This window comes from Myxocyprinus asiaticus, chromosome 37 (genome assembly GCF_019703515.2).
Source record: "Myxocyprinus asiaticus isolate MX2 ecotype Aquarium Trade chromosome 37, UBuf_Myxa_2, whole genome shotgun sequence".
In the NCBI taxonomy this organism is placed as follows: domain Eukaryota; kingdom Metazoa; phylum Chordata; class Actinopteri; order Cypriniformes; family Catostomidae; genus Myxocyprinus; species Myxocyprinus asiaticus.
In genome coordinates this window covers 42774151-42798783 of record NC_059380.1, presented here as the reverse complement: position 1 = coordinate 42798783, position 24633 = coordinate 42774151, and the positions used below count along the sequence as shown (strand labels likewise).

Here is a 24633-nt window from a genome sequence, read left to right as displayed (position 1 = left end):
TCCCTCGAATGCATACCATGGTTTCAGTTTCCTTCCAACTAGATTTTCCACAAAACTTGCTATATGTCATCACAAGCTTGACCTGAGGGTACCTGCACAGTTTCAGCACAGCGCTACCTAGTGGTCAGGAGATATAAAAAATTCTAGCAACTGCCTAGCAACCAGATGGAGTCACCCTAGCAACCGAGTAGCAAAACATATATCTCTGCACCAGAACATCGTAGAGACTTCTGGGTTGGCTAATTTGACTCAGGCTAGCAAGGAGCCTTGTTTGTATCACCCTAGCAACTGCCTAGCAACCAGATGGGGTCAACCAAGCAACTGAGTAGCAAAACACCTATTTCTGCACCAGAACATCGTAGAGACTTCCGGGTTGGCTCATTTGACTCAGGCTAGCAAGGAGCCTTTTGAGTATCACCCTGGTAACTACTAAGCAACAAAATGAGCTCACCCTAGCAACCAAGTAGCAAAAAACATATCTCTGCACCAGAGCATTGTAGACACTTCCAGTTTGGCTCATTTGACTCAGGCTCACAAGGAGCCTTTTGATTATCACCCTGGTGATTGCCTAGTAACCGGATGGGGTCAAACTAGCAACCAAGTAGCAAAACACCTATTTCTGCACCAGAACATTGTAGACACTTCCGGGTTGGCTCATTTGACTCAGGCTAGCAAGGAGCCTTTTGAGTATCACCCTGGTAATTGCCTAGCAACCAAGTAGCAAAAAACTTATCTCTGCACCAGAACATGGTAGACACTTCCGGTTTGGCTCATTTGACTCTGGCTCACAAGGAGCCTTGTTAGTATCACCCTGTCAACTGCCTAGCAACCAAATGGCATCACACTAGCAACTGAGTAGCAAAACACATACTGTATCTCTGCAGCAGAACATTGTAAAGACTTCTGTGTTGGCTCATTTGACTCAGGATAGCAAGGAGCCTTTTAAGTATTACCCTAGCAACTGCCTAGAAACCAAATAGGTCACCCTAGTAACCGAGTAGCAAAACACATATCTCTGCACCAGAACATCGTAGAGACTTCTGTGTTGGCTTATTTGACTCAGGCTAGCAAGGAGCCTTTAGAGTTTTACTCTGGTAACTACCTAGCAACCAGATGGGATCACCCTAGCAACCGAGTAGCAAAACATATCTCTGCACCAGAACATTGTAGAGACTTCGGGTTGGGTCATTTGACTCAGGCTAGCAAGGAGCCTTGTTAGTATCATGTTGGTAACTGCCTAGCAACCAAATGAAAAAGCCTAGCCTAGCAAAGCAACATTCTAGAAACATTCTAATACATGCTGGCAATGTCTAGCTAAGTGTTAATACATGGTAGCTACATGCTAAAACATGCTATCAATGCCTAGCTAGATGCAAATACATGCTAGCAACATGCTAAAACATGCTATCAGTGCCTAGCTAAGTGTTAAAACATGCTAGTAACATGCTAAAACATGTTAACAATGCCTAGCTAAACATTCTATCTATCAATAAACTTTCAGACTAGGCTTTTTCAAGCCAACCTAAAGTTTGTCCATAAACTTTTCAATCTAGTATTAATATTAAAATAATATATGATCAATATAATCTGACAACAATGGTAACATAAATGCTGCTTCTTAATGTGTGTTCACAATAACAACACTTGGATCAAGAAGGCAACAGACTGTTTTAACTGAACAGCGGGAGTTCATCTGTCTCACCTCTTCATGACATCAGCAGATTACCTCTGTCCTCTGATCAACAGTATGTTTATTGTATTTCATTTGAATATCTCTTTAAAAAAATGTATACACACTGAGCCCTCAAAACTGTGTAATAATCATGTAAATAGTGCTTAATTATTTGCTTCAGCATTTCATTTGAGCTGAAAGTAAGTTGCAATCTGAAATCAAACTTTAATATCTGCTGCTCTTAATGAAGGAATCTAATGAGCAATTGGAAGGGAATGCCCATTACCTGTGAGGTTAATCACTTATGACAACATCATTATACATACTTATAAACACTGTATGATTTCTCTGTCTCTGTTTGACCTCTGCAGCATAAACTAACCATAATAGACAAGAGAGATAAATAGAGAGTTAAACTCAAAGAACAAACACACATTATGTTCTTGATTTTACAAACATCATGCACAGCATTCATGATTTAACCAATGTTTTTTTTTTTTTTTTTTTTTTTATCACAAAACTGCTGAACATCAGAAAGAATCAACTATTGGAGCTTTTATTTAGAGTCCAAAGGTGGATGACAAACTGGAGAGAACATACACTGATGAAGGACACTTTGAAGCTGAAGAGTGTCATTAGTACCACCAAAAAAATAAATACAAAAATAATAATAAATACTTTTTTCAAACAGGTTACATCTGCAATTGGTCAGAAATAGATAGTCCCTTCTAAAGCTCAAACAATTGGATGAGTAAATGTGTAAAACTGTAAGTACAAATCTCCCCTCAGAAAAAGTCAAATGAAAGTATCAGTAGAAAGTTTGGAAGATCTGAAGCAACAGCGTGATATGTAAGGAATAATTGACAACAGACCGAATTTACACACCCAATTATTATTTTTCAATGGGCCAAAGTCAATTATTCTGCTTATCCCACGGTTACCACACCTTAAGACATGTTCAGGGATTTATCTCAAGACATTTTCTGGTGTTTGTCCCTAAAACACTCTTGTGAAAGAAACTACTTTCTTCCGCCACAGATTCAGTGTGTTGTTTTGATACAGCCTGAGCCTTCGTTACTGGTTCAAAAATGTCACTTTAGACGCAGCGCTGCTTTATTGGAGCACTTACTGGAGCAACAAGGTAGTATGTGTGTGCATTCCTCTGTGTGTGTGTGTGTGTGTGAGAGAGAGAGAGAGAGAGAGAGAGAGAGAGATTGCATGTGGGATTACCTCTGTTTGTTGCTGCTCTTGTCAGCAGTAGCATTGCTTCAAATTGCCAATATGTAAGTTTAAGTATACTTCAGTGTCACCATTCTTGTACGTAGCTTTTCCTGTGTGTGTGTGTAGGCCTATATATGTGTGTGAGTGTGGGTGAAAGTGAAAGAGAGAGAGGGGGAGCGCAAGGGAGCTTTTCAACAGAAATTAAAATACATTTTTGGTATAACGGTAATTTTTTGTCATTCTTATTTAAATTTACTTAACCAATGTCTTTGTTTTATATGGTTATTTTGCTGTGGTAGCCTGTACGGTTCTTTAAAATAACTTAAATAATATGGCAAAGTGATAACCGTTATGCATTCAAGACCTGGAACTACTTCATAACCGTGCGTTTACTGGAAAATAATTGCACACATTAGATCATCTGTTAACCAATCAGAATCAAGCATTCAACAGACCCGTGTGATATAAAGAGAGAAATGAATATAATGTGAGCTCCCTCTGTCTTTTATAATGATCAGATCAACTGGCCTGCATCACTGCTGTCATTTATTTGGAAAAATGTCTGTATTAATACACCACACACAAGTCCATTCTCTCTCTCTCTGGAGGAATGAGATGTTATTGATTGTAGTGGAGTCAGTGTTGGCCTGATTACTGTAAAGGGATGTGACTGGCAGCCCACCCGCCCAAACCAGCTTATTATACAACAACAGCATTTCAATGAGACAGCGACCACAATACATGTAATTACTGAATGGACAAATTTACTCAAATTCAGCTTCATCAATTGAACCCCAGAGCAAAAAGTTGCAACGGCAAGAGAAACATCTAAATGTCTAAAACTAGAAGAGAAACCATCTCAACATTAAAATTTCATGAGCAACCATTTGAACATTTACTCAAAACTACAAGTGAAACCATCAAAATGCCTAAAGAAACCCTCCAGAAATATCTTAAACAACCTAAGAAACCTTCTGATCATCTAAAACTTTCAGATAAACTTTTGAAACATGTAAAATATCAAGATAAACTATCTACAGTAAACATCTAAATTTTCAAGACAAAGTCATTTGAACATCTAAAATGTTGATAGAAACCATCTAAAAGTCTAAACCTATAACCTGCATCAAGTGTGTAATACAAAAAGAGAAACCATCTAAACATCTAAATGTTCAAGAGGAACCATGTGAATGTCTAAGGAGGCTTTCACACAGGCAGTTTAATCTGAGACAGACCACAGGTTGCATGAAATGTTGTTAACATGAAAGCTGTTTTGTGGACCGTGGTACAGAACCCGAGACTACCTGTAGGAGCTGGTCTGAGCTCAGTTGCAGTGGAACTGTGGCATGTTTAGGATTAGTGAGAAAGCAACCTGTCCTCAGGTCCACACTTGTTCATGAAGTAAAATAACTTCCACATGCGTTTGTGCTGATTTAAGCATGATGACATCATCAATTGCACAAAAACACACACACACATGAATGACAGGGGAAAGGTTGTGGGATACAGAAGAGGTGAGGTGCCTTTTAAATACATGCATGAGTGAGCGTGCAACCAGATGTGTCTGCAAAAAAGATCGCCTGTGAGCATCAGATATAGTCGCCTTCTCCTGGGCATGTACAACTGCTGAATTTTGGCGCTAGTGTCATTCACTCTGGTGCTATACAATTACTGTATAGCGACCCACGTTGTGCTCTCCATCATGCATGTTTGTGATGCAAGTTGATGACAGAAAAGAACCGGGGTTCGACAGAATCACATGTGAGTCTGACACCAGACTAACGCTTCGGGGGCACCGGATATAAACACGTTCGGATTCACACTGCAGCAAACGTGCCCAGTGTGAAAACCACCAAAAAAGGCAAAAAAGGCAATAAATAAATAAATAAATAAATAAAACAAAACAAAAAAAAACATCTTAACATCTAAACCTGTAATTAACATCTACAACAACAAGGGGAACCAACTGAATGTCTAAATCATCAAGAGGACCCTAAATGACAGAGAAACAAATTTAAAACTTTACGAGCACCCATTTGAATGTCTAAATTACACAGAGAACCACCTGAAACATCTTAAACAGCAAAAGAAACCATCTGAACACATAAAACTACAGCTAAGCATGTAATCACACTCACACACATATACACAGTGGACAAGCTGCTCGTACCTCAACACACATGAATAATGACCCACGTCGTGTATCTCAGCCGGTCTGAACCAGATGGAGTCTTCCTCTTTACTCATACGGCTGCCGTCAAATGAAATGGGTTCCTCGAAGTCTCCGTGTCCAGTGCTTTTGTACCACATCAAACTGAGTCCGGCACTCTGAGCGTGTGTGTAATTTGCACGGATATATCCATAAAATAATGCACATTTAATCCTCACTGGCTCGCCCAGCAGAACTTTATACTTCAGGTAGTCCACAGACCAATCCGTACAGCCATCCACTGCAGAGAGAGAGAACATGCAGGTTATTAATAGCTTATTGTATGGTTATAACACTGTAATAACATGTAATAATCACAAAACTGTTAGAGCACTATGTGTGACTGACCATGCAACATTATCTGTGATAGAGAGACAAGTTTAAAAGGCATTCACACACACACACACACACACACACACACACACACACACACACACACACAATCACATCTAACAAAACTTACATCACACCAATAAGCTACAGGTGAAACCACATCACACCAATAAGCTACAGGTGAAACCATGGCAACATCATGTGTAATTTCAAAGTTTTGATCATGTTTAGAAAGACTCAAGTCAGTTTTATTTGTTCAACACTTTACCGTACATATTGTTTCGAAGCAGAAAACAGTGTCATTATACCTCAATGTGAGCAAACCGAAAACTCATTAAAATAATTAGATTTTATTTCCTGCTTAATGATGTCTGAAATGAAACTGCAGGTTTAACTGTGTGATTCACGTGAATTAATAATTCTCAATTCACAGACGTCAAATGTTTCAAACACATTTCAATGATATTGTGTAAAAAGATAGTTTAGCTGTTCGTAATGTTATATAGGAACATCTGAATAATCCATTGAAATCTCCCAGCGACTGCTTGTCTGATATCTGTGGTTGTGTCTGTGTGAAACAGCTGCTGCAGACAGATGCTGAGACTCAGATAATTGTGTCTCACTCAATGTTTTATTTACTGCAGAAACTAAACCGCAGCCAATTAACACAGAGAGAAACATGTCACATCATTCATCCAGCACTTTCTCTCTCTCACTGAGTAACAAACCCCCCAAAATAAAACACAACCACTCTCTAACTTCGCTGCACAGGAAGTCAAACCTCACTGGACAGGAAGTCCAATGTAGTCAAATCTCTGTAGATTCACTCAATGAATGATCCATGGATGGTTTCTTGAACACTTTATGCAAAATCACTCAGAATTACTGAAAGAAGGAAAGTAATGAGAGGAATTTCCTGCACTGGTGACGACAGCAAAAACAGAAACTTATTAAAGTGTTATGTGTCTCTGTTGCCATGGAGACAGCAGTGGGCTTGTTGCCGTGGTATCATGTATAGGGGAGGGGGTGGGGTAATGGGAGTTCAATGCAGGATAATAAAGTCCAAGTTAAAGACTGTTAAAACAGGAATATCTCCTTTGATTATTCTATTGAGTGTTTAAACAGCTGTGTAACATTCACCACACCTGAAATGATATTTCTTGTTCATGCCAGAGAATGGGAAAATTACAGTCACTAGTCACACCAATATATATATATTATATTGCCAAAAGTATTCGCTCACCCATCCAAACAATTGAATTCAGGTGTTCCAATCACTTCCATGGCCACAGGTGTATAAAATGAAGCATCTAGGCATGCAGACTGCTTCTACAAACATTTGTGAAAGAATGGGCCGCTCTCAGGAGCTCAGTGAATTCCAGGATGGTACTGTGATAGGATGCCACCTGTGCAACAAGTCCAGTCGTGAAATTTCCTCACTACTAAATATTCCACAGTCAACTGTCAGTGGTATTATAACAAAGTGGAAGCGATTGGGAATGACAGCAACTCAGCCACGAAGTGGTAGGCCACGTAAAATGACAGAGCGGGGTCAGCGGATGCTGAGGCGCATAGTGTGCAGAGGTCGCCAACTTTCTGCAGAGTCAATCGCTACAGACCCCCAAAGTTCATGTGACCTTCAGATTAGCTCAAGAACAGTGCGTAGAGAGCTTCATGGAATGGGTTTCCATGGCCGAGCAGCTGCATCCAAGCCATACATCACCAAGTGCAATGCAAAGCGTCGGATGCAGTGGTGTAAAGCACGCCGCCACTGGACTCTAGAGCGGTGGAGACGCGTTCTCTGGAGTGAGGAATCACGCTTCTCCATCTGGCAATCTGATGGACGAGTCTGGGTTTGGCAGTTGCCAGGAGAACGGTACTTGTCTGACTGCATTGTGCCAACTGTGAAATTTGGTGGAGGGGGGATTATGGTGTGGGGTTGTTTTTCAGGAGCTGGGCTTGGCCCCTTAGTTCCAGTGAAAGGAACTCTGAATGCTTCAGCATACCAAGAGATTTTGGACAATTCCATGCTCCCAACTTTGTGGGAACAGTTTGGGGATGGCACCTTCCTGTTCCAACATGACTGCGCACCAGTGCACAAAGCAAGGTCCATAAAGACATGGATGAGCGAGTTTGGTGTGGAAGAACTTGACTGGCCTGCACAGAGTCCTGACCTCAACCCGATAGAGCACCTTTGGAATGAATTAGAGCGAAGACTGCGAGCCAGGCCTTCTCGTCCAACATCAGTGTCTGACCTCACAAATGCGCTTCTGGAAGAATGGTCAAAAATTCCCATAAACACACTCCTAAACCTTGTGGAAAGCCTTCCCAGAAGAGTTGAAGCTGTTATAGCTGCAAAGGGTGGGCCGACGTCATATTAAACCCTATGGATTAAGAATGGGATGTCACGTAAATTCATATGCGTCTAAAGGCAGATGAGCGAATACTTTTGGTAATATAGTATATATATATATACATACTGTATATAAAGACCATCATTCACCCTGCTCTCTAGATAAGGCACCACTAAAAACCATACTATATGACTAATACACATAATCTCTGACAAAGTAAATTACAGACACTTACAGTTCTCGTCTTGAGACATTACACAATACAGAATGTGTTAGTGGGTGTTTGTACTCAGTTGCTCAGATGGGTCTATTTACACTGATTCATTTCATGTGTCTTAACCCATCTGAATCTGTCCCATATGCTGATGTAGTAAAGAATGTTTATATGTGACCTGAACAACCAGATCCATTTACACTTGTTCGAGTCACATCTCATATTGGTCTCAAATCATCTCCTGGAGTTTGATTGATCACACTGCTATCCATCTCCAATGTGTCTTTGTGAGTAAATACACGAATCTAGAGTTGCTCCAATACCACATTTATGACTTCAACATGATACCAGCCTTGGTACCTTGGTATCAATACTAAATATACAGCCTCAGATTACTGATGAAATCACTCAGAAAAGGACTTCATTAAAAGAACTGCTTAAAGTCTTTTTTTAAATGAATTTTTCTGGATTCCATGTTTTATGTTTTATTTAAATATTATCATCAAAACAGTGTCTAATCAAATGAATACATAAAGCTTTAATAAAAACAAATATATAATAATTCATTTGCTGTTTTGGGCTGTTCTCACTTGTGTTTTAGCTGCAGTGAGATGCATGTGATCTCACTGTCACCACACACACACACACACACACACACATACACACACACACACACACACCCTCATACACATGCACGCACACACACACACTTACACACACATACAAACATACACACAAATACACACACTCACACACACACGCATGCACACACACACATATACACACTCACACACACACACACACACACACACACACACACAAACACACACACAAACACTCACACACACACAAACACAAACACAAACACTCATACACACACACACACACACTTACACACAAACACATACACACACACACAAACACACACACACACACACATACACATACACTCACAAACATACATACGCACACACACACACACAAACACACACACAAACACTCACACACACACACTTACACATACACACACACACACAAACACACACACACACACACTTACACACACACATACACACACACACACAAACATACGCACACACACACACACATACACAAATAAACACACACACACACACAAACACACACACAAACACACACACAAACATACACACACACACACACACACACACACAAAACACTCACACACACACACACACACACACACACACACACACAAACACACACACACACACAAATAAACACACACGCACGCACACACACGCACGCACACACACATACACACACTCACACAAACATACGCACACACACACACACATACACAAATACACACACACACACACACAAACACACACACACAAACATACACACGCACACACACACACACACACAAACACACACACAAACATACACACGCACACACACACACACACAAACACACACAAAAACACTCACACACACACACACACACACACACACACACTTACACACACACATACACACACACACACAAACACACACACACACACACACAAATAAACACACACACACGCACGCACACACACGCACGCACACACACATACACACACTCTCACACACACACACACACACACACACACATAAACACACATACACACACACATACACACACACACACACACACACACACATACAGGAATGTCCAGCTCTCTGTTAGCAAATCAAAGCTTTTATGCAAATTGAGTTTACAATAAATCTACCTGAGGCTAAATAGATGGATGAAAATTAAAATTGCTCTCTTGGCCATCGTTACTAACTTTTGCATATACATAATTTATTCTGCTGGAGAGAGTGAACGAGTGAGAAAAGAGAATGAGAGAGAACGAGAGCAGGTGAGAAACACACAAGATCTTATTACTGGATGAGATAAATGAGACCAACAAACAGTCATTGATCACAACACACACACACACACACAGCTCAACAACCAGTAAAAATGCAAAACACACAAACATCTGACTGTTTGTGTTGTGTAGGGTTACACCAACTTCCTTCATCTGATGTGTGAAACTGACAGACAGCAGCTGGAGGAAGACACGTGAGAGAGAGAAAGACAGAGAGAGAGAGAGACAGACAGCTGCTGCAGAACCGACATGATTCACTGATCCATCGAGTAAAACTACAATGACATCCTCATAAAGAATAAATACAATATAATTCATATTGAGGTGAAAGCTGCAGTGAATGATGCATTCTGTTATCTGGAATGAAACGACACTGCAGAAGATATTGATGTGTTTGTCTGTGGATGCAGTGAAATCACTGTTTCATTCTGTAAGAGTTCACACTGCAAGAACATCCCATAATAATGATAGAGAGACATAGACAGAGAGGGACAGAGAAATGCTCGTTCATGTCAGCTCTTTAACATAACACAACACATTCTTAAATTCATGTACATTTTTCAATTCAACTTTTCACTCAAATTGTGATGCTGATAATATAATTTGCACAAAAAAATTAAAAATAAATATTGAATAAAAATGTATGAAAAATAAAATAATTTTCAGACTGACTCTGTCTGTGTTTGTATGAATGACAGATTAGTGGAATATAATATTTGCTGCATTTGACTTCCAGGAAAAGCTTTAAATGGCAGCAGTTAATCCAGTCACGTGAGTCTTTCAGGTGTAACTCATCATGCTGTTATTACAGTATAAACTGTATGCTGTTGTGTGTCATTCGTCTTCAGTCTGTTTAAGTTGATTTCTCCTCTGCATTTAATATTTCCAACCTCATATTTTAGCTCAAAGATTGGACAAAGAGTTCTCCTTTGATGGTGGGTTGATTCTGTGGCTTTTGGACTTCTTAAGTTGTCGAGTTGAGCAGTGTGAGTGGGACGCTCTGTGTCCAATAAAGTGCTTGACAGTGTGGGTTCACTCAATGGTTGTGTCCTCTCCCCTCGGTTGTTTATTCTGTACAGTAACAGCTGAACTTTACTGGGAGATATTTGATTAAGTTAGCAGATGACACAGCATTAGTTAGTCTCCTTCAGGGGAATGAGGACAATCATGGACTCATCTTAGAAGAGTTTAAATCTCCTTAACACCTCTAAGAGTAAGGAGATGCACAGATTTTAGAACACGACCCTTCACTGCATGTCACTCCAGATCCAGTCGGTCACAGAGTTCAAATATCTTGCAGTTGTTTTAGATCATGAGTTGAAATGGACAAATGGAATGAACTCATCAACAAAAAGGGACAACAAATACTGTATTTCCTCAAAAAGTTGTTTTCTTTACATGAAAATGACCTGATACTGAAAATGTTTTATAGTGCTTTAATTGAGAGGGTCATGATGTTTTGTATTCTCTGGTTTGGAAACTATGAAGTAATAATATTAATTGAGGAGAATCTGAACCACTGCTAGTAAACTAGTTGGTATTCCTCTGAATGGTAGATCTCTCTGCAAAGCTGAGAAAATTCTTTTAGATCACAGGCACCTGCTTTTCCAAAAATGTACCTTTGGGATGCAGGATCAGGAGTCAGGAAAATAATCCTTCTTGCAACAAGTGATTAATATATTACATGAACATGTTTAAACTGGGGATAGATGGGGACAATTAAAGTCATTAAACAATTTTTTGGTCAAATAATAATTTTGGTTTTATATAGATAGATGGATGGATGGATACACACACACACACACACACACACACACACGTGTTTTAAACTAGATCATGTTGGGTGTGTTTTTTGTCAATAACACACACAGGAGCTTCTGGACTCATGTAATATTTCTGCTCATAAATCCACTGTGAGCTTTTAACAGTCAGAAATAAATGACACAACTGAAGGTCACACACGTCGCCCTGCGCCAGTTTGAGGGTTTTAAAAAAGATCCTGGTAATGACTTCACAATGGATTTAAATTAATACTGTGCTGTTGTAGAAATTCCCACATTTCCCACATTTTCCTACTGTGAGATAAAGTGTGTCAGGACGACAGCTGTCTCTCTCTCTCGGAATATTCTACATGAATCCACAGAGCAGACTGTTTGTGTGTGTGTGTGTGTGTGTGTGTACACAAAATATGAACAACTGCATGAAATTTCTGATGACACTATTCATTAACATTAGTCAACTTTATTAGTTAACATGAACTAAGAATGAGCAACACTTTTACAGAATTTTTTAAATCATGGTGAATGTTCATTTCTACATATACAGATACATTTTTAAAAAATGTAACGTTGTATATGTAAGGGATAATGTACAGTCAGCCGGTTGTTCACAAAATAAACCCCTTCAGGGTGATACAAGAGTCATCCGCTTCACGTCAGGGTCCTGATCATCCTGAAGGGGTTTATTTTGTGATAACAACCGACTGACTGTACATTATCATGCTTATTACACGGCTACTAACCAAATTAATAAATACATATAAAATATTGATTTGTGTTGAAATTATTTTATTAACTTAGTTAGAGATCGCACAGTGATCCGAGAAGCAGGAAAGATGACTCGCAGAATCCGGATGAGCGGTCGGATATGTGGATATGTGGTTGTTACTGAGAAATAACAGAACACTAGATGGCGCCATTGACCAATCAAAATCCAGTATTGCAGAGTGCTGTGTAACCATGAACCACAGTATATTTTTAAATGTAAATATTATTTGAATCAGTAAATGAACCAAAATTAATAAAATGCTCTATAAATTATTGGTCATTGTTAGTTCATGGCACCTGATGTATGAACTGCTCTCTCTCTCTCTCTCTCTCTCTCTCTCTCTCTCTCTCTCTCTCTCTCTCTCTGTAAATCAGGAGCAAATTGACCCTTCGCTAGGCTCCGCCCCCTTGGTTACGGTCACTCACTCTGACAAGCTCTACAGAACTTCCCATTGGAATGAATGAGAGACTGCCATGAATGACGCAGGTTCTGGCAAAATATTCTCATAAATGGAATAGATAATATTATTACATGGGCTGGAATGAAGAGTGACATTGTAATGCAAATTTATCTGAAGGTTTTTGTAAAAGAAATTGTTAAATTACACAGTAAATTGACTAAAAACTGTGAAAACTGTGAATCAGAATCAAGGCAAATGATTATTACAGTCACTTGAAAAGAGAAAAAACTTCATTTAATAGGAATTACATGTACTAATTACACACTCATTTTGATGCTGTGAACTGTTTATTTACTATCGCATATACTAAGACCTGAATCAATACGTAAATGAATTAATAAGTTGTTAGCTTTAATTTACCTTGGAGTAAATGTAGGTGTTGTTGCATCTGTTACAGGTTCATTTGGGAATGAGGACTGACACACTTTAATCTATATTGACCAGGCAACAATGATTTTTCATTGTTTTTTTTTTTTGTTTTTTGTTTTTTTAAATTATTTTGATAAAATCCCACTTAAAACTGCTTAAACACACATTACTTCCATTGACCCTCAATGAAAAATAGCAAATGAGTTTCATAGTAATGTGTGTGTGTGAGTGTGTGTGTGTGTGTCTGAGTGTGTGTGTGAGTGAGTGTGTGTGTGTGTGTGTGTGTGTGTGTGTGTGAGAGTGTGTGTGTGGTGTGAGTGAGTGTGTGCGTTGTGTGTGTGTGGTGTGTGTGAGTGTGTGTGTGTGAGAGTGTGTGTGTGGTGTGAGTGAGTGTGTGCGTTGTGTGTGTGTGGTGTGTGTGTGTGTGTGTGTGTGTGGTGTGTGAGTGAGTGAGTGTGTGTGTGTTGTGTTGTGTGTTTGTGGTGTGTGTGTGTGTGTGTGTGTGTCGTGTGTGTGTGAGTGAGTGTGTGTGTCTGAGTGTGTGTGTGAGTGAGTGTGTGTGTGTGTGTGAGTGTGTGTGTGTGTGAGAGTGTGTGTGTGGTGTGAGTGAGTGCGTGCATTGTGTGTGTGTGGTGTGTGTGTGTGTGTGTGTGTGTGTGTGGTGTGTGAGTGAGTGAATGTGTGTGTGTTGTGTTGTGTGTTTGTGGTGTGTGTGTGTGTGTGTGTGTGTGTGTGTGCGTGTGGTGTGTGTGTGAGTGAGTGTGTGTGTGTTGTGTTGTGTGTTTGTGGTGTGTGTGTGTGTGTGTGTGTGTGTGTTGTGTTGTGTGTTTGTGGTGTGTGTGTGTGTGTGTGTTTTGTTGTGTGTGTGTGTGTGTGTCGTGTGTGTGTGAGTGTGTGTGTGTTGTGTGTGGTGTGTGTGAGTGTGTGTGGTGTGTGTTGTGTTTGTGTGTTTGTGTGCGTGTGTGAGTGTTTGAGTGCATGTGTGAGTGTGTGAGTGCATCAAGAATACTGTGGATTATGACATACTATTCCATTTTCATAGTGTTTTTGGCATACTATATAGTCGGGAAGTATTGATATTTGGACGCAAGGACTGCGTTTATGACGTGACACAACCAAAGCGCTCCAAAAGCATCCGTCTGACACGTGTACATTGACACGTCCTTAAAAAAGCCCTTATAATACATCTATCTCTTAATTGTAAAATGGATTGCTGTGGACCTTCTAAAGCTTCTTTTTGCATTGTCTTATCAATGCTTATTTGTCTGCCACAATAATGTGATGAGTTTTAATTATCGCAATGCTTATATTTATCATATATATTATATTTGTAATTATTTAAATATTACTTTTTATAAATATTGAATCATTATATATTTAATTATTGTTATTTAAGGGCCTTTCTCAGCAAATTTTTAAATATGAGATTAATTTGAAAGGCATATAGTGAACCCATGAACACATATGTAACCCCCCCCCCACCCCCCCCAAACATGTAAATTCTTCACATTGCAACCCCCCCAATGTTCAAGCCAAATCTACGTCCTTGGTTCAAGGACATTATTGTAACTCAGTTTCCTTTTTTTCCTATTCCTATTTCAATAACTTGACAAAAGCCAATCCCAGCAGTTGACAAAATGGCAGAAAAATAATATATCTACCTTTTTTTGTAGAGAAAAGGCTTAGCTCGTAACCCTATTTATGTGAGTTCTTGAGAACTGAAGATGTCTTTGCTAATAATGTGATTCCCTACTGACACCACATTGAGCATTGCAATTTCAACCATTCATAAACTGTATATATAATATACCAACCCGATCTCATGAAAGGTCGTACATAATTTACGAGTTGGCTATTTCGTATAGTCTCGCAAGATGTTGTTCACATAAACTCGTACGACTTCATCACGTGCAAATTCCTGGATGTCTAATGCGGAAGCGTGAGTTCTCCACATGAGGCGTTAAGGACATACTTATTAATATGCCCTTACCCAAACCCCTTATCTAAACTTAACCACTCAGTAGAGTGTGTAAACATGTTGTGTGTGACAGAAGCAAGTAATTGTCACGTATTAGATGGAAACGATGTCCAGCGACGTCACTGGCTGAAGTGAAAGTCGTAGGGTTTCAAACGAGTGCAGTCGCACAATATCATATGAATTAGCCAAATTTAGAAAAGTCATTCGAATCCTGACGATTTCACCGTGAGAATGTGTTATATATGTGTTATATATATATATATATATATATATATATATATATATATATATATATATATATATATATATATACTGTATATCCTCCTCACATTGTTTATTATTGCTAGAAATACACACACTGGCATCATACCCACACGCACTGCTGTGCTTGTTCTGGCACGGCGCCTGGCACACATCTACAGACAGAAGTGCAGAATCATATGGCAGCCCGCGGTCACCATTGACATATATATCTATCAAATCCTAATGGAGCAGGTAAAAATTCATATTAAAGGTTGTCGCAGCCGTTAATAAATCCTCGATAAGCACCGTTTGCCCCACGGGTGTCATTCAGTGCTAAATGTTCACCGTTTCCACGGATCTCCTATTCAAACCTCCATAGGAGCAAATTATGTGTTATTTTATCAAATATTGTCTGAGGATTCAGCAGCTACACAAGAGCATCTAAACTGAACTGTTAGAATGAGTCAATTCAGAATAATGTCTCTATGGACACCTTAACTTGATGAACAGATTCATGGTGCGCTATGACTTTTTTTCTTTTATCAAAATTAATCTGCCTCGTGGCGTTTCCTTTAGATAATTAACTGACATTTTCATAGTGATTTTAAATGGCATGTTCATTAACGGATTGCTGTCCCCCAGGGAAAAACACATTAGACACTTTTGACGAGCATGCTTATGAATTACAGCTAAAAAATTAAACAATAATAATCCAATCATGATTGTGTCATCTGTCTGTCTGTTGTTTCATCAGGTTAACAGGAAATACACTGCTCTCTTGATCTCCCATTTCAAGGAAAAAGAAACGATAAATTCGCATAAAGTATTGCAGTGGAGAGATTAACAGTCTGCATGCTTCCAGTGCAGCAAACAGCAATAAATAAGAGTGAATCAAATGGACTGAATACTGTTCCTCACTGGATGAATGATCTCTGTCCAGAAGTCAATATCAGGAGTGCTGCCTTGCTGTCAGCGATGCTTTATCTGCCTGTCACTGACGCACATATATTTGAAAGAGGATTGCCATATTTCCCTCTTCTGCTCTCTGTCTCTTTCTCTTTATCGCTGATCTTCTGCTGTGGCTCTAAACAGCTTCTCTATCCTCAATGGCATGCAGCTAAAATCTCGTCATTCTTCAGGGTTTCTAAGAGTCAAAATCGAGCTGGAAAGCAGCATTGAGTTTAGAAAATAATCTGATAAAAACATGTGTCCTTGAGCTTATAATATTCTGCTTTAAAATTATTTTATGGATGGATATTCGGAGAAATCACACATACTGTGAATAAAAGGTGATTTATTTTTTTATGTCAAATTCCCGGACTACAAGTTCAATGTTGTGAGTCACTATCTGTAATTTGGGAGCGTAACTATCTGTTTGATTGACCAATGGCAGAGGAAGGGAATGTTCAGGAAACATGTCATTATTTTTGCAATTCCATTTGGTGACACTAAGTGAAATGATATGATTAGCGTTAACCAACATGGTACTTCTAAAGATGGTTGACCAATGAAGTTTGGCTTCTTACCTTTTCATCAGTTCATGTTTGAACAATGTCATATCCCAGGGGTTGATTTTTATTTTAAACAAACATATTTCAACTTTATTGTTTTTGTTATATAAAGGTCTCATTAAAACTGACTTGGAAACTTTTCACCAGGTCTTTGGTACTTTTCAAATATCTTTTATTTCTAGATTTCATTTGACTGTTTTAGTCTTCAGACCCAGACATTCAATATTAAACTATGAAAATCTTTAATAAAAATACAGATTATAACATGTTTAAAACTCTGATCATCTAAACAGAGTGAAATAAAAAGAAACCATTTCAATATCTATTGTATGAAAATTATTTCTAGCAATTTGTCAAATATTACAACTGTCATGCAGTTGTGGCGTTATTTCCACCACACCAAACCCCTAATAAGGTTTTTTTTTTTTTTTTTTTTTTTTTTAAGTTAGTTTACTCGCTAATCAAATGGACAAACTTTTCAGGGAAGAGCATGCTTGAGATGAAATATGAGGCAAAACAATGAAAAATCATGGGAATTATCACTTGCGGTCACTTCCATTTGAGCTGTAATTTTGCCAAATTACACAAAACGTGTAAAAACAGGACTTGATTGTGTCTATTTAGGACATATAAAATGTTAGCTATGGAATTAGCTTTAGCAAGACAAAGGAGTCAGTCATTTTATTTGAAAAACATTAAAAATGTAATTTCTGTCATGATAACTCTGGGAAAGATTTATCATTTTAATAAGGGTATGACATATTGATAGGATATATTTGTCTTGGTGGACTAGATCTGCTAACACGGAGACTTGCAACTGCTAGAACATACAGTACTCATAAATACTGAGTTAGCAGGTGGACATACCACTGCTGCACAATTAGACAAAGTGCAAGACATGCTGCATCAAGCATGTATGAACATGCTGCTACACAAATAGACATAACAAACAATCCCAATGTAACAGATCTAGACAGATGTTGCTGGGGTGGAGGAGGGTTTTAGAGAAAAAACCCTTGAGGTGTGCTGCAGTGAAACCGGCTTATCTGCAAAACTGAGTAATTTCAATGTTAGACGAAGAAGGACCAATCAGCTTACACCATGTGAGCCCATTGGCTCAACATGTCACATGTGAGAGAGCCAAATGGCTAACAGATACCATGTTCAAAGAACCTATCAGCTTGCACCACATAGAGTTTCATGGCTGAACTTTGGTCATTTCCACCAGCGTCATTTCCAGCACAGAATTCTATTAAACACAAAACAGAATTTAGGATGTGCTGGAGATGAATGTTCATGACTTGAATGGCATAAATCTCCTGTGATGCATGAACACTCACTGTTGGACATTGTTACGAGATAAATTAAATCAACTAGTGAGGGTGTGAAAATCCTTTCTAGAAATCCACAGTGATAAAAGTGCCTGAAGTGCAAGAAACACTCATATGTGTTCCCTGGGAATTGAACTCATGACCTTGATGTTGCTAGCGCCATTCTCCAGCATTTCTAATTGAAACAGTAAACTTGAAAAGTAAACTTGTTCCCTCAATTCCACTGAGTAATGGAGTCTCCCAAAACTTGAGTATTTAAGTTCAATTAACTTGGTTTTCAAGTAGAATGAACGTCATGGTTACTGGTGTAACCTCCGTTCCCTGATGGAGGGAACGAGACGTTGGTGTCGATGTAGTGACACTAGGGGTCACTCTTGGGAGCCCGAGACACCTCTGGTCTTTGATAAAAGGCCAATGAAAATTGGCGAGTGGTATTTGCATGCCACTCCCCCGAACATACGGGTATAAAAGGAGCTGGTATGCAACCACTCATTCAGGTTTTACGCTGAGGAGCCGATATAAGGTCCGGCCATTTCAGCGGGTAGTTCAGCGTTGTGGCAGGAGGGACCAACGTCTCGTTCCCTCCATCAGGGAACGGAGGTTACACCAGTAACCATGATGTTCCCTATCTGTCACTCACTCGACGTTGGTGTTGATGTAGTGACACTAGGGGTCCCTATACAAAACGCCACAAGGCTGAACTGTGTTACGTGAACTGGCAGTGTGTGGTGGGCAGACTTGCTGTGTGCCTCATAGCCAGCACACCAGGTTGACACGTAACCTCCCCCAACACAGTTATGAGAGTCGAACGGCCCTTTTTGGGGACAAGTCGACTACCCAGAGATAGAGTAAGGCTTAACCCAGTCGTGGCCTCTTTCCCCTTCTCTTTTTCCACTTCCTAAAAGAGAAGGGGGATTATCCGACTGGGCCGCCAGGTCTAGTCGGAGGGTGTCCCTCCCAAGGGGAGGACACAGCGGAGACCACACCTCACCCCAAGAGAGGGGGGGATATTTAAGTGGAAGAATACATCACATGGTCTTTCCAACCATGTGGAGAGCCTTCAAGGTAGATCGTGCGCAATGGGGGAGGAGTTACTACAACATGGAGACTGGGGCAGAGGGGCTCTGCCCAAGGAAGACGCAGTTTGCCAGCAGGGAAATGAATTAGCGGAAGATATAGATCGCATGGGGTTAGCCTTACAGGGAACCGCCACATGCGGAGCACCTACCCCAGAACCGGGCTCTTAGTTAGTGCGTGTACTGGGCCGGCAGCGAGTCTCTCCGAAAACTCGACTGCCACAGGGCTCGGAGGAAGTCAACCAGGGAACAACTTTTGTGAACACTACTGGGAATTAACAGCGCACGTCTTCAGCTCAAAAGGAGGTGGAAGGCGCTATGTGCAAGCGATACAACCGGCCGGCTATCCCGGGCTTATCCGCTTGTGTTGCGTGCCACTACCTGGGACGAAACCGGTTCCACCCGGAGGTTGTAGAACCTTGCAAAGGTGTTGGGTGTTGCCCAGCCTGCTGCTCTGCAAATGTCTGTTAGAGAGGCACCTCTGGCCAGGGCCCAAGAAGCCGCTACACCACGGGTAGAATGGGCTTTTAGCCCTACTGGGGGCGGCATGTTTTGGGCGAGATATGCCATAGTTATGGCGTCAATGAGCCAGTAGGCGATCCTCTGCTTGGAGACAGCGCTTCCTTTCCGCTGTGCACCAAAGCAGACAAAGAGCTGCTCAGAGACTCTAAAGTTCTGCGTGCGATCCAAATAGATGCATAAAGCGTGCACCGGACACAGCAACGACAGGGCTGGGTCTGCCTCCTCCTGAGGCAGCACTTGCAGGTTCACCACCTGGTCCCTAAAAGGAGTGGTGGGAACCTTGGGCACATAGCCCGGTCGGGGTCTCAGGATCACGTGAGAATAGCCCGGACCGAGCTCCAGGCACATTTCGCTGACAGAGAACGCTTGCAGGTCACCTACCCTCTTGATGGAAGTGAGTGCAGTCAGGAGGGCAGTCTTCAAGGAGAGTGCCTTAAGCTCGGCTGACTGCAAAGCTCAAAGGGGACTCTCTGTAGACCCTGAAAAACTACAGAGGTCCGATGAGGGAACGAGGCGTGGCCTGGAGGGATTCAGCCTCCTGGTGCCTCTTAGGAACTTGATGATCAGATCATGCTTCCCTAAGGACTTACTGTCGACTGTGTCGTGGTGTGCTGCTATGGCAGCAACGTACACCTTCAAGGTGGAAGGGGACAGCCTCCCTTCCAACCTCTCCTGCAGGAAGGAAAGCACTGATCCAACTGCGCATCTCTGGGGGTCTTCCCGACGGGAAGAACACCGCTTAGCGAAAATACGCCACTTAAAGGCATACAGGCGCCTCGTAGAGGGAGCCCTAGCCTGAGTGAACGTGTCTACCATCGCAGGTGGGAGACAGCTTAGGTCTTCCGCGTCCCGTCCAGGGGCCAGACATGGAGATTCCAGAGGTCTGGGTGCGGGTGCCGAATGGTGCCCCTTCCCTGAGAAAGAAGGTCCTTCCTCAGGGGAATTTGCCAGGGGGGAGCTGTCGCGAGGAGCGTGAGGTCCGAGCACCACATCTGGGTGGGGCAGTAGGGTGCTTACCAGGACGACCTTCTCCTCGTCCTCCCTGACCTTGCACAGGGTCTGTGCGAGCAGGCTCACTGGGGGAAAATGCATATTTGCGAATGCCAGAGCAGCAGGTTTCATTGTCCCTGGGTCGCCTGTCTCAAGGGCGTTTTGAAGCCTTTCACGGGTTCTGGGTGGCCGCGAGACAGGTGGCGTCTGCTTCCTGCGGTGGGCTCCATGCCGGGGCCAGGCCGAAGGGGCGGGCTGTGGCGGAGCCGGTGCAGTCACCGCAGGGGGATGCCCTTGGTGATGAGTAGATGGGGTGCGGGATCTTGAGCCACGCCGGGGCAGGATAAGCCGGCTAGCATCCATCTACTGCTCTACCATCGAGAACTGCTGGGCAAAGTCCTCGACGGTGTTGCCTAATAGGCCCGCCTGGGAAATGGGGGCAGCAAGGAATCGTGTCTTGTCGGCCTCACCCATCTCTACCAGGTTGAGCCAAAGGTGGCGATCCTGGACCACTAGTGTGGCCATCGTCCGCCCGAGAGACCGCGCCGTGACCTCCGTCGCTCGGAGAGCGAGGTCGGTCGCCGAGCGCAGTTCCTGCATCAATCCCGGGGCGGAACTACCCTCGTGCATTTCCTTTAGTGCCTAGGCGGACTTGCAGGAGAGCCATGGCGTGCAGGGTGGAGGCGGCTTGTCCAGCGGCACTGTAGGCCTTGGCCATCAGAGACGACGTAAACCTACAGGGCTTGGACGGGGGCTTTGGGCACCCATGCCAGGTGGCGGCGCTCTGTGGGCATAGGTGCACCGCGAGCGCCTTTATCCACTGGGGGATTGCCGAATAACCCTTGGCCGCCCCACCATCGAGGGTAGTGAGAGCGGGGAAGCTGAAAAGATCGGGACGGGCAGTAAAAAGTGCCTCCCGTGACCTTGTCAGCTCTTCATGCACTTCCGGGAAGAAAGGAACGGGGCGGGGCGTGGCTTTGAGCGGCGCCACGAGCCCAGGAACCAATCACCGAGCCATGAGGGTTCAGGGAAGAGCGGTGAAATCCACTCTAACCGACGCTCGCGGCTGCCCGGGAAAGCACGTCGTCATCTCCGTGTCAGCCTGTGACTGGGCGATCGACCCCGAAGGGAGGAGCCCAGCTGAGGCTTCCGACTGGACGAGCCCGCTCTCTGATGCTGAGCTCGAGAGTTCATCATTTTCGCGGGCTCCGAATAAGAGGTCGAACTCGCCGTGAGATGAGCCAGTGGACTCACCCGGAAGCCCGATCGGAGCAGACGAGCGTGCTGGGGAATGGGAGGTCTGCGGGGGGATACCCGGCGGAGGCGGTCCCATTGGGGTCCCCAAATTGCCCCCAGTGCTAGCCGCGCTGGCCTCAAACCCGTGGGTAAAAGGACCGAGGCGGGAGCCTCTGGGGTGGCTCGCTTTCTTACGAAGGCGAGCCGCGACCGCAACGTTGCCATGGACATATTCTCGTAATGAGAACATGACCATCCATGAACGCTGTCTCCGCGTGAGCAGTGACCAGACACGAAAGACAGTGATCGTGACCGTTAGAAGGTGAGAGATGATGAACACAACCAGGAATAACACACAATCGGAAAAGCATCTTTAAAAAGACGCGTCTTTAAAAAGACGTTCCGTGTGTGCGCTCTTTTAGAGAATTATATACTCTTTTAGAGGGGAAAAATGCTCTTTCAGAAAATATACTCTCTAGTTTTTCTGCTGATGCGCCCAGGGGCATTCTCTGCAGTGCACCAGTGCAGAGGAGGGAGAAGCCGCTGAAATGCGCTGTCAGATCCAGCAGAGGTAAATGAACAGTAGTATTCAGCTCGGTGAGCATGACCGTTCGGCTCCGAAGAGAAAATCTGAATGAGTGGTTGCATACCAGCTCCTTTTATACCCGTATGTTCGGGGGAGTGGCATGCAAATACCACTCGCTAATTTTCATTGGCCTTTTATCAAAGACCAGATGTGTCTCGGGCTCCCAAGAGTGACCCTTAGTGTCACTACATCGACACCATCGTCGAGTGAGTGACAGATAGGGAACTTAACTATTTAAGTTGAGTTAACTACATGCAAGTAGACTTAACTCAGATTTGAATTTAAATATTGTTGTTTCTATTGTTGTACATTTTAATTGAATTGATTCAATTTTAGATCAAACAACAGCACAGCTCAAATAAAGATGATAACTGATTCTAGGTCAGTTATTAAATAATTATTTACAGAAATGCATATATGCACTTTAGCTACACATGCACAAAGAGAACTGAGATAGTGTGACCAGGGTCCAACTTGACCAAAGAGACACAGATCACCCTAATGGTGACATTACACTCAAACAACTATTTGCAACAAAGCATAAATAATACAACAAAAGAGCTAAAACATCTATGAATTCTTAATAACAATTATTTAAATTCTCCAATATGTTCCCTCTGATGAAGGAAACATAATTCAAGCAGCAAGGGATTGTGGGTGTTCCCCGTAGCCTCAATTTTGTACTCAGCAGTTTGAGTTACAAACTGAACTGAACACATTTGAACACTTCAAATCTTAAGTCTATGGATTTTTAAGAAAAATAAGTTCAATGAATTTAAATATTTGAGTTATGAGTCCAAAACTTGACATTTCAAGTAATACTTAATTCATATTTTTACAGTAATGACAAATTTAGGGTTTACAGTGTACAGGAACGCTGTCACCGGTTGAGTTACCGTAACACATAAACCAGCATCAAAAACTCAACACATGGTGACCAGCGGTGCTGCTCTGCAGGTTAAACGGCTCTTAAACATGAGCTTCCTGTCAGGACTTGTTGTGTTTGACCGTGGTTTTGTGTTGATCTTCGCTCTCAGTTACCATGACAACAAATACCAGCAGCTAAACACCATCTGATATCAAATCCAAACCAACAAACACCCTGAATTGCCAGCAATCAGTCGCTCACCCACATCAACATCTGCAATAAAGAATGATTGTCAAACTGAAGTCTGCGAGGATTCTCCCTCTCCTCATCGTCCTCCTCTCTTTCTTCTACTCCTGCTTGTTTTTAAAGCAAACTGTCAGAAACGGGGCCATGAATATCCAGGGGTGACGATGCTTATATAATGTAATAAAAAATGTACACATCACATGTCCTTATTAGAGCCTCAAAAACACACCAGAGATATTGGAGAAAGAAATGAGAGATGAGATGAAAAGAGAGAAAGAGAGTTTGAGGGAAAGATCCACCATTTCAGTCTGAGGAAAAAACAAGTCAGTGTGAAAATGAAGTTTCTGTAAATCCCTTACACGAATGCTGCGCTGCATTTTCATTTCCGTCTGGAATATTTCACACGCCACCGTTTTATTACTTTTCTCATGACAAGACCAACGAAAAATTAAAAAAACAAAACAAAAAACAATTACTGTCAATATCTGAATGATTATGGCATAAAAATTAGTCTCAGGTCACATAGAGCTGAAAATAAATATTAAAAGAAATTAATCATATATAATTATACAGAATATAGAATAATAAAATACTTTTAAAATGGAAGAGAAAACACTATTCTGACACAAATTCATCTGTCTTTGGAAGAAGCTCTTCAGATTAGATAGATGTCAACATGGACATGTTGTGTGATATAAAAACCATCAACAAAATTACACATAATTACAGGTTAAAGACATTTTCATAAATTGTTTGCCTTTAATTG

At 41.7% G+C, this 24633-nt stretch overlaps 1 protein-coding gene across 1 annotated transcript in view; it reads right to left on the bottom strand.

Moving 5' to 3' along the window:
• Window positions 1-24633, bottom strand: part of LOC127428129 (interleukin-1 receptor accessory protein-like 1-B) — a 456537-nt gene that overhangs the window by 310168 nt on the left and 121736 nt on the right. Inside the window, exon 2 of the mRNA XM_051676232.1 lies at window positions 5064-5343. Within this exon, the coding sequence (XP_051532192.1) occupies window positions 5064-5343 (280 nt within the window). The remainder of the gene's footprint in view (window positions 1-5063; window positions 5344-24633) is intronic.